Source organism: Panicum virgatum, chromosome 3N (assembly GCF_016808335.1).
Source record: "Panicum virgatum strain AP13 chromosome 3N, P.virgatum_v5, whole genome shotgun sequence".
Lineage (NCBI taxonomy): Eukaryota > Viridiplantae > Streptophyta > Magnoliopsida > Poales > Poaceae > Panicum > Panicum virgatum.
In genome coordinates, this window is record NC_053147.1 from 68,644,278 (window position 1) to 68,655,533 (window position 11,256).

General features: G+C 41.6%; 1 protein-coding gene across 1 annotated transcript; it reads left to right on the forward strand.

Annotated features, from left to right (window-relative positions):
- Nucleotides 1-1,590: 1,590 nt before the first annotated feature.
- On the forward strand, nt 1,591-10,951 carry LOC120667026 (anaphase-promoting complex subunit 5-like). Its single transcript, XM_039947034.1, has 21 exons — nt 1,591-1,980; nt 2,352-2,607; nt 3,043-3,202; nt 3,300-3,415; nt 3,526-3,754; nt 4,525-4,618; nt 4,736-4,814; nt 4,916-5,001; nt 5,656-5,788; nt 5,898-5,930; nt 6,896-7,150; nt 7,498-7,575; nt 7,689-7,960; nt 8,493-8,552; nt 8,718-8,785; nt 8,948-9,053; nt 9,134-9,275; nt 9,631-9,729; nt 9,826-10,090; nt 10,306-10,373; nt 10,505-10,951. The coding sequence occupies exons 2-21, from the start codon at nt 2,386-2,388 to the stop codon at nt 10,658-10,660; spliced, it is 2,721 nt and encodes a 906-aa protein (XP_039802968.1). The 5' UTR covers nt 1,591-1,980; nt 2,352-2,385; the 3' UTR covers nt 10,661-10,951.
- The last annotated feature ends 305 nt before the right edge of the window (nt 10,952-11,256 follow it).

Sequence of the window (11,256 nt, forward strand, 5' to 3'; positions counted from 1 at the left end):
AAATTTTCTGCAAAAATTTTCGCTGAGAATTTGCGCTGAGGCCCCTGGAGGACCGCTCGCTCGGCAGCGGAGCGGCCGGCCCCCCCGGCCGCCGGCAGCGGGGGCAGCGGGGCGACCACCTCCCAGAGGCTGCCGGCCCTCGTTTGCTTCACCAAAAATTCAGAAAAAAATTCTCGATTTGTCGTAATACTATTCATATAACATATAATGGTCTAACAGTTCATCGGTATTGCAAAAGTGTGCTTGTATTGCAAGGTAGTATAAACGAAGTTTGAGTACAAAATATGAAAACCAAGACGATAGGTCCATAATAACAATAGAGAAACAAGTGGCAACAATTATCCACCCCTACCGTGCCGACCTCTCTTACGTTGTGTGTGTACGTGATCTGTAGGGTAGCTATGACGGTCCGGTGGCCTCACGTCTCTGGTAGGACGGCGTAACTGAGCCAGAGGTGTATGCAAGCTGGGATCATCGTCCTGGGCAGGCGTAGCAAACAACCGTGTAAAGTCGTCGAAGGAGGCCTCGTTGTTGTCTTGAGACCACTCTACGGATCACAAAAAACCTTTTTTTAAGCAATGTTAAATAGGTGAATGCAATTCCGTACAAATGATTGTACATACCCTGTGTTGGAGGTGGTGGTGGTGGTGGATAGGAATAAACTCCTTGATATCCTCCTGGTGGCGGCATAGAGTGATACGAAGAAGGCCCCGCTTCGGTGAACTGTTGTGATCCTGAGTGTAAATAGTAATGTATGAGTCTTCGACCATAAAACATAAGCAAATAAAATTATGCACCATATATTTACCTAAAATCTCTGCAGCTGGTGTCATAGAGATAAACTGGGTTCCTTGAAACGGAGCCCCTCGCGAGGCACCTGACCCTCCATAGTGCTGAGAACCGGGGTACCCGTACTCTGAATTTTTTGGGAAGCAAACAAGGGCCGGCGGCCTCTGGGAGGCGGTCGCCCCGCTGCCGGGCGGCCTGGGGGCCGACCGCAAATTCTCCAAGAATTTTTTTTACAAAAGCCCTTGCCGCTCCTGCAGCGGGGCGATCAGGTCCCGGCAGCGGGTCGGCCGGGGTATATTCCTGTAAATTTTGAAAACAAAAATAAAAAATAAAAAAACTTCCGGAGAAGGACTCGATGATCACTCGAGTACTCAAGCCCGCCACTGGGAGACCCAAAGGGAGACATATCTGGTGCAATCATGGAACTGGTGAAATCACCGTGCAATCAAACTAAAAAGGTCTTCAAAAAATTCTGAAAAAAATTATGAATATACATCTCGGTCTACCCCACCTACATATAAATATCCACGATCAAATTCATCTTACACTTGCAGTTACAAAAAAAGACAAATTTGGGATGCATTTGAACGTTAATGATTGTCAGAAAATTTGTCTTTTTTGTAACTGCAAGTGTAAGATGAATTTGATCGTGGAAATTTATATGTAGATGGGGTAGACCTAGATGTACATTCATGATTTTTTTCAGAATTTTTTGAAGACCTTTTTAATTTAATTGCACAGTGATTTCACGAGTTCCATAATTGCACCAGATATGTCTCCGACCCAAACCCACTCCTCCACGCTCCGCTCCGCCGTTTCGTCCCCGAGCCAAAAGAAGAGGAAATTTTTTTCAAAACCCTCGTCGCCAGCGGCGGCGGCCGGCGGCCGGCGGCGACCAGTGGCGGACCCAGCGGCGTCCGAGCATCTCCGGCCAAGCCGCCGCCGCCCATATCTTCTCTCGCGGTTTCCTCGCATCTCCTCTTTCCCGGCTTGACAGCACGGCTCGCGCGGTCGTCCCGCGGCGCCACAGCAGCACGGCCGCGGCGGCTCACCGGCGACCGCCACACATCTAGCCCCACTCCCTAGGCCCCAACCTAGCGGCGACGAGGCGCCGGGGCCTCGGGAGCTCGGCCGCCTGAGACGCCAACAAGTCCGACCGTCCGGCTGGCCCTTGTGCTCATTGCTCTACAGGTTAGGGTCTCTCCAAGGATTTTATTTTTTCCTATTTCAGAATTCATATCTGTGTGGAAATTGCGACTAGGATATGCTAGTAGTAGAGCAATTTAGTCAGTAGAGCACTTGGATTTACAAATTGCAATAATTTAGCCATAAAATTATATGTTGATATGTTCTTTTTGCTATTATGTGTTGTCATTTGTCAGAAAAGTGGGAGAGGGTTAAATCAAGAGTTGTCATGTCCAATTTTAGTTGTTATTTGGAGACATTTTTAATGGATTAATGCACTTTTGGTTATTTCCGAATTGTTTGGAGATATTCCGAATTACTGAATTGATGGTATTTGTTTTATTTATACCGTATTGCATTTGAATTTTTTTTGCTAGGACTTCAAATCCTGGGTCCGCCACTGGCGGCGACATGAGCCTATTCGCTGGGGTCGGCGGCGGTGCGGGGTCGGCGGACCCGGTGTCTGCGGGCGGAACCGGCAGGGCGCTTCTAGAGCTGACGCCGTACAAGATCGCGGTGTGCCACCTCGTGCAGGTCTTCGCGCCGCCGGGGGGCGACTCTGTGCCGCCCTTCCCGTTCGAGTCCGTCGCCCACCACAACTGCCTCGGCCTCTTCCTCTTCACGTTCACCCGGGTACATCTACTATACGCGCTCTTGCTTGCTTGCTCCCCCTCGAAATGCTGCTCTGCTCATGGTCCTGTCGCTGCCCTGTGCTCACTACCTAAGTTAAATGGTGCCGTGGAGTTTTTTTTGTGTGTGTGTGGGGGGGGGGGGGGTGGGGTGGGTGGGGATTGGGACCGTTAGGATCTCAAGGACTTGGGTATTGGATCCATGATTTTTTGAAACGCCGTAGTATATGCACTTGTGCTGAACTGGACACCCAGCTTGTTCTTTCTGTGAGCAAATGAACCACCGTTTACTCGAAATTTCGGTGCCATGTTGATCTGTTCTAACAGCTGCATTCTTGTGACTGCACAACTATTTCTTTGTCACTGTTTCTTCGATCCGCCCTTTCCTTCTATTTCTCGCAGATGTGTGGTGGGTATGCTTAACTTATTAATCTTGTAGTCGTGCGATGATTTTCGGGAGCCTTCACTGGAGGAACTTCTGAGGCAGCTGAAGGTGGTGGACGATTTGACTAATGGTTGGCTCTGTGAGCAGCTGACAAGTACCCTGTCAGCGCTGAACTCGCCTGATGATTTGTTCAACTTTTTCGATAAGCTACGAGGTGACGGTCACATGACATGTTGTTTTCAGGTCATTTATGTTTCCTCACTAGAGATCCATTCAATTATACAGCTAACTCTGAAATGATTTTTTGTCAGGTGTGCTCACTGCACCTGAAGGTGCAAGTGCCGAGGACATATTTCTGGATCCAAATAGCCAGCTTGGAGTTTTCCTTCGCTGCTGCATACTTGCCTTTAATTCAATGACCTTTGAGGTGCTACAAGTAGTATAAGACATCAACAACAGCTTGTTCTTTACATATCTGGCCTCCTTCTCCCCCCCTTCCCTTTAAGATACTGATGTGTTCACTGAAAATGTGTGTAGGGTGTATGCCATCTTTTGGCAGATCTTGTGATGTACTGTAACTCCACTGATGCTTCATATGACTTGGCAGAAGTTGAGGACTTCGATACTGAAATGAACAACTTGATGGATGCAGACATAGGTTCTCACGCTGGTATATTTGGCCAAGGTTATGCCTCTGAGAGCCATATGGGGGAGAGCTCTTCAGCTCTAACTCGCGCACCAATGTCACTCCATGATTTCGATGAAAGTATGTCTGAATTCTAAACTCTATTATGATTTCTGCTTTAATTTTAGCAGAAACATACAATCACTGCAAGATGCCAAAAAAAGAAATAATATAAAGCGCATAGTCATTTTCTGACCAAACTCCAGAATGATAAGAAAAGGGATTATTGTAACCTGGAAGGAAAGCTGTCCCATGTTTCTTTGTTGCATTTTTTTTCTGTGATCTGGAACGATGAAAAGGGCTGTCCAGTGTCCACTGCCTGAATTAGTACTTGATTCTATGGAACAGTATCCAATACGGGTATTTTTTTTATTGACTCCAAGGTTAACGAGTTTGCATCATAACATGTTACAATATTGGCATTGGATACTAGAGAACTGGGCTAGCCCAGATAGATTGCTTCCAAAGTCCATTCTCCCAGAGCATATATGTAATTGCATCTAGCTGGATTACTGTTGTAGCTTTTTTTTTCTGTCATATAATTATATATTTATCTTGCCTACAAGTATCCACCATCATGTTCATGTCTCAAATACCATCCTGAAAAAGCGGAGCATTGCAAGTTATATTTTGGTATAATTTGTGTTGTTTCTTTTTTAGTTTTTTTGTACTTGTGCTAGATAATTGGTTTATACTACCAAATAGATTAGGGTGTAAGTTTTTTATTTTATTTTATAGTGCAGCTTCTCAATACTTTATTGTTGTGGAGAGTTATTTTAGTTTTATCAGGGCGTCAAAAGGAAGATCTTCTTTTAAAATTTTTATTGATATTTTCCTTTTTTTTATGCTAGCTAATACTTTTAAAGTGGATGACAACCCAACATGTCTGAGATCAAGGTGGCAATTAGAGGCATATCTTAACCAACAAGCTGATATTCTTGAGAAGTGAGTATCTATTCCTAAATGTAGTAGGCTAAATAGTAAATACTACCACAAACTTGTTCTACTCTTCTAAAAGGACATGAAAGATAAAACTCTTTAGTGACTACTCTTCTGTTATAGGGATCCCAGCTCAGTGCCTTCGAATTCATTTAATGCCACTATAACACAGCTTCAGACATTAGCTCCAGAGCTTCATCGTGTAAGTTATGGCACAGTGAATGCCTTTAATTTTTCTGGAACTGTGAATGTTTCCTAAATGCTAATCATGTTGATTTTTCGTATTCATGTTCTGCTTGTCAGGTCCAATTCTTGCAGTACTTGAATGCACTTTGCCATGATGACTATGTTGCTTCACTGGATAATCTTCACCGCTACTTTGATTACAGGTCAGTCGCATTGTCTCTATTATATGATGGGCTGTGCCTCATATTTTATAATCTTAACCATCTTCTTTGTAATATATAGCAGTTTTGAGCATTTAGTGACAAAGTCAAGACTGGATCGTGCTTGATGTTTTGGCCCGCTGTTCTGTTCATTCAAACAAATGTTAACAAAATATTCACTTTAGTAAATCAATGGCTCCTAACCAAGTATGCCAGTTATAGGTATGGAGTCAAGGAATGCTAATCTGTAGCATGTTTAATGTACTACATGGCCTTTCTATTTGCTTTTAAGAATGCTGCAGTCTATCTATTTACCTAAATTTCTTTTGCTTTTTAATTAGCAAGATGGATGGAATTGTGATAATACAAGGTACAAGTTTGTCCCTGGGCTAGATCATGAAAGCACATATGTGAAGTAAAACCGCCATAGGAATATTCATTTGCCATTGTGCTTTTTTGTTTCCTTGTTCAGTTTTGCTCAATGCTTCATTAACCATTATTTCCTTCTTGCTACCTAAATTGTGGAGGTTTTTTTTTTCACTTCAAGTTAAGAAGAAGCTTATGAAATCATGACATGTTTTGCCTGAACTTTTGTCGGGAAAATATATAACTCTTGTAAGCATGTTCTTATTTGGTCATTCTATCTGGTTGATGTAGTGCAGGGATGCAAGGACTTTTTGGTCGTTCTATGTCTTCAATGCAAGATATTGTTGTTGGAAAGTATGAGAGTGCCCTACTATGCTTAGGCAACTTGCATTGTCACTTTGGACATCCTAAGAAAGCCCTAGAGGTAATGTAACTTATTCACTTTTCTTGTTTTGTACTATCAGCCCATCACTTTTTGGAACTACTTGTTTCATTACAAATTGTTTATGCTCTGCTGGCTTCCTTTCTTCCAGGCATTTGCAGAAGCAGTGCGCGTTTCGCAAATGGTAAGTTGCTGAATTGGTATCTTTCTGAAATATGCTTGTATCCAATTATTTTGAATGAAACTTGAAATTAAATTTGTCTCGAACTACTAAAGGTACATGAGGATGGCTTCAGCTAGTTTTTCTATTGCTAAGATAGTTCTGGCAGGATGGTTTGGGTTTTCCTATATTTCAGCTACATTGTTGGTCCACGAAATTATATTCTGTTTAGTTTTAAATAGTTGTATATTGAACAATAACTGTCAATTGAAATAAAATCTTGTCACCTGATAGGATGATGAATCATCAAATTTCATTAGTCTTCGTAAATGTGACACTCCCGGTCCCCAGCATGTTTTTATAGTAGCACAACTTGAAAAATACACTCGTCATAGAGTTTTCAGTTCTGTCCTATCAGGTTCTTAACTTAAAATAATAAAATATATATTGCATCTATGTGTCTCCTGGAATGCCAAGGTTACCTGACGATTGTTGGTAGATGCATCTCTCCAATTTTTTAGTCGAACAGCCTTTTGTTGAAGCCCCATGGTTATCAGAGTCCAATTTTTCTAATGTTCGGATTGCTAAATTAGGGATATTTGGTATAAGTTCTCGTACATAAACAAAATTTCAGGTTTGCTGTGTTTCCCAATGATATTAACATACTCCCTCCGTATTGGTAAAAGAAGTCGTTTAGGACAGCGACACGGTCTTCAAAACACAACTTTGACCTTTTATTTTTTTAAAAATATTTATAGAAAAGTGATATATGTATACTTTTATGAAAGTATTTTTCAAGACAAATCTATTCATATAATTTTCACATTTGTAAACTCAACAACTTAAAAATTATTGATGATTTATATTCCCAATGTTTGACCAAAACCTTGTCCAAAACGACTTCCTTTACCAATACGGAGGGAGTATATACAAACTGACAGGTGCTCTTCAGTTGTGTTAACAGATCCTACATTTTGTTTTTTTTCCAGAATAATGATGATTCATGCCTAGCCTATGTATTAGGAGCAATTTCCAATCTATTATCAAAGATAGGCATGTCAAACACAGTTGGAATAATCAGTTCGCCATATTCACTCGGGACCAATATTGGACTGGGCACACCATTATCAATTCAGCAACAGTTACTTGTTCTTTTAAAGAGATCACTCAAGAGAGCTGATATATTGAAACTTGCTAGCTTACTATCCTTTGATCACCTTTCTCTGGCAAAATTCGACCTGAAGGTACGATCCCTGCTAGTATAGGTATTATTTTATTGTAGGAAAACATCTTTAATACATTGCCATGTTTATGTTCATTTATTATCCATCTGTGCATATCTCTCCTACTTATATCACAATATGAACTTGGCACAGCTTCAAACTTACAGTTTGGTAGTTCCTGTATTGATATTACTGTTACTAGGCATCAGTCCTTTGATTTTGAAAGGACTAGATGCGACTTCGCATCAGTCCTTTGAAAGAATACTCAGTATACTTCACAGATCATTGTTATCTATTTATCCTTTTCTTCTGACTGTAAACCTTTGTTCTCTTCTTCTGACTGTAAACCTTTGTTTCTCACTTGTCAGCATGTCCAAAGGCCACTAGTCTCCTTTGGTCCCAATGCATCTACAAAGCTCAGAACATGTCCTGCAGATGTCTGTAAGGTATGCTGCACTTACTCTAAACTCAAATCATTATGCACATCCTTGCGAGCAGAGTATATATTTGCCTCTGTGCTAAAGTATTAATAATTTCTCTTGTGTTTTTTCTTTTGCAGAATTTGAGATTAAGTACCCGTGTGTTGACTGACTTTGGAACAGATGCTTTATCTACCTCAAATGATAATGGTAGTTTTAGCACTTCGTGGCTTAGGAATCTGTCTGCTGCTTCTGACTCATGGCATAGCAGTTCTATGAAATCTACAAAGTTACATAATGACTTTGACAATTTCCATTATCATGCACAACCAAGTCCGGTACCTGCACCAGTATTGCAATTAGCTGGCTCGGGATATTTGTTGAGAGCCACCGCATGGGAGCACTATGGGAGGTACTATCTGTTTTCTGTTAATGCAAGGGTTCAATTTTCATAGCGGTTGTCTTACAAAATTTTCCAGCTTGTACAGTGTTGTTGTATTGTGGAAAGGGAGGGTTTGGAACTTTGGATAAGCAATGAACAAGTGTCCCTTGCAACTAATAAAGAGAAGATACCTGGCAAAGAAACTAAAAGAGCTTGGCTCTAGTGGCTACTAGTGATTGATATTTTATTTGGTTCCAGGAATTATCAGCCTTGCTCCTAATTGTATTTGGGATTACAGGGTCTGTACCTCACCCTTTGTTCTGTAGTACTATCACCTTATAAAAATAAGACCTTTTAGACAATTCTGGTATTGTGTAGCTTTAATGCAGCCCCTGATCCACTTATCTGTCTTGCTTGTTGTCTATTTGCTAGAGGTTCTTTTCATTACCTTTTTACGGTTGTTTTATGTCATATCGAATCATATCTTAGAGTGTGCTATAATTCTACCTGCACCCTTTCTAGAAAAGTAATATTTTCATTTTTTTGTGGACCCTCTTAACAGTGTTCCGATGGTACGAATGAATGCTCTGGTCTATGCAACTTGCTTTGCTGATGCTGCAAGGTGGGAATGTGGTAAAATTTATTTACTGTTCAATATCTTTACTGCTTTATATACTATGCTGCTACTATTCTTTTAACTGTCTCATGCAATCTTTACCTTTTTAACTAAATCTTCGTGATGCTTTGCAAACCTGGATTTGTGATGGCGTTGTATTTTTTACTACAGTTCATCAGAGTTGTCACTAGCTTATGTCAAGCTAATTCAACAATTGGCAGTGTTCAAAGGATATTCTGGTTAGTTCTCATGCAACCTTATTAATGCAATGACACGCAGCTCTCCTGCGTGTTCGAGAAAAAGTTCTCATGCAACCTAGATGTGCTATAGGCTGTAGAATCTAAGGGCTGTGCAAGTATCCATAGTTTCTCATGGCCTTATATTTTGTGATTTATCTGCAGCTGCATTTTGTGCTCTAAAGCTTACTGAAAAGAAGTTGCCATCCTCAACAAGTTTGCACATCCAGCTTCTTAGAATGCAGATACTACATGAGCGTGCACTTCATCGGTACAGATCTGTTTCTGCACTTCATTTGGTAGTTGCATTTGGTTTCCATATTCTGATGTGTGTAAAATTGATATATGTAGAGGGCATCTAAAAGTTGCACAGCAAATCTGTGATGAGTTTGGGGTGTTGTCATCTTCTGTCTGTGGAGTAGACATCGAGCTAAAGATAGAAGCTAGTGTACGACGTGCACGCACTCTACTTGCTGCAAAGCAGTATAGCCAGGTTCTGGAATTGCTTACTTGTGTTTACACAAGAGGCATGCATTTCATCTTATTTGTCCATTTACCTAGAGGTGCAAATAGGTGCCCCTAAGGGTATCCACTGCCCCCCTTTAGTTCAAAAGTTTGTACTAATTTTCTAAAGTGGAAGCTCATTTTGAGAAACTAGTACAATTTTTTGAATTAAAAAGGAGCAATGGATATCCTAAGGGGCACCCATTTGCACCTCGACATTTACCCATGTAACTTACCAAGCACATTGCATTACAGGGGCTGTTCTGATCCTGAGTATACTCTTAACCATGATAATACATGTGGCAGATTAAGATGTATTTATGACACCTGACTTCTTTGTGCAGGCTGCAGCTGTGGCCAATTCTCTTTTCTCTACGTGCTACAAATACAATATGCAAGTTGAGAATGCAAGTGTTCTTTTATTACTTGCTGAAATACATAGAGTAAGATATCCATTTTTGTCTGTAACTATAACCTGGTAAATACTGCAATCGTGCAGAGAGCAAGCTACTAATTTTTTTTTTGTCTAATTCTCCCAGAAATCTGACAATGCTGTCCTTGGGCTCCCTTATGCATTAGCCACCCAATCATTCTGCAAATCATTCAACCTGGATCTTCTTGAGGCCTCAGCCACACTTACTCTTGCTGAGTTGTGGCTGGCTCTTGGATCAAGCCACGCAAAGAGGGCCTTGAGTCTTGCCCACCAGAGCCTTCCCATGATTCTTGGTCATGGTGGGCTTGAGCTGTGTGCTAGAGCTCACATTGTTTTAGCAAAGTGCCATTTATCTGATCCGGAATTCTCAGGTATTTTCATGTTCCATTAAATTGACAACCTCTTGGTGGATGTGGCATGTTTTCCGTAAACATTTTAAGATATGGATCTGTAAACCTGTGGATATATTGATCTGTTCGATACATACACCTACATACATGCTATAAGCTAGACCTGCTATGATTCTTAAAAATATGGACAGTTCTTTCTTTTCCTAGTTCTTCCCTTTACCCTCGTATTCTTGCAGTTTTTGAAAAACCTGAAGCTGTCCTGGATCCTTTGAACCAAGCCACCCAAGATCTGCAAGTTTTGGAGGTGAGCTGATTGATCCGGCCTGTGTCTTTCCCCCTTTCTGTAACACAAGTTGTCACATAGAATCTAACATCCTGTGCTGCTTGCATAAAGACTTCTGGCATCAGATACGCTAAATCCCTTGTCACATGCAGTACCGTGAGATGGCAGCAGAGGCATACTATCTGAAGGCAATGGCATACAACCATCTCGGCAAGCTCGACGAGAGGGAGGAAGCCGCGGGTTGTTTCAAGGAGCACATCACTGCCCTCGAAAACCCGCACAACGAAGAGGACTCGCTTGCGTACTGAGATTGCATGACCAGCGGCGTCCGCGGCAATACCATGTCGTGGTAGGAAGGCGCACCCGTGGACGGGTGGTATCCTCGCCTTGTGAAAAGTCTGACTGTTGTATATTGTATAATCGATGCGTCTGTTGTAAAATGGACTCCCTGATCGGCCATGTTCTTGAGGCATTGTTGCAGAGCACTTTACACATGATACATGAGACTCTCCAATATGAAGTTGAAACAAAATGGATGAGAGCCAAACTGAACTTTACTAGTATTTTTGTTAACTCGAGTTCTCGTACCGGTCAGTAAACCCTGCGATTGCATATTTGTGACTTGTTCTGGGTTCTCAGGTTGGTCAAACTTTGGTCTTCCTTGCGTCCTAATCTGTCTCTGAGATTTTTGCTGGAATCCTATTGGAAGTGTCTGGATACTTTTCGTAAGATACTAGAGTTATTTGGATTGCCTTTCTTTTTAACTAAAAATCCATTTTCAAAGTAAAGAAGATTGTAAACCTGGTCATCATTCATTCATCAAGCCACCTGAGCGCCACGGTGGCGTGCCACGTGCACACAGAGCTGGGATTTTCCAGCGACGAGCTGCGTCGTCCACCGGCAA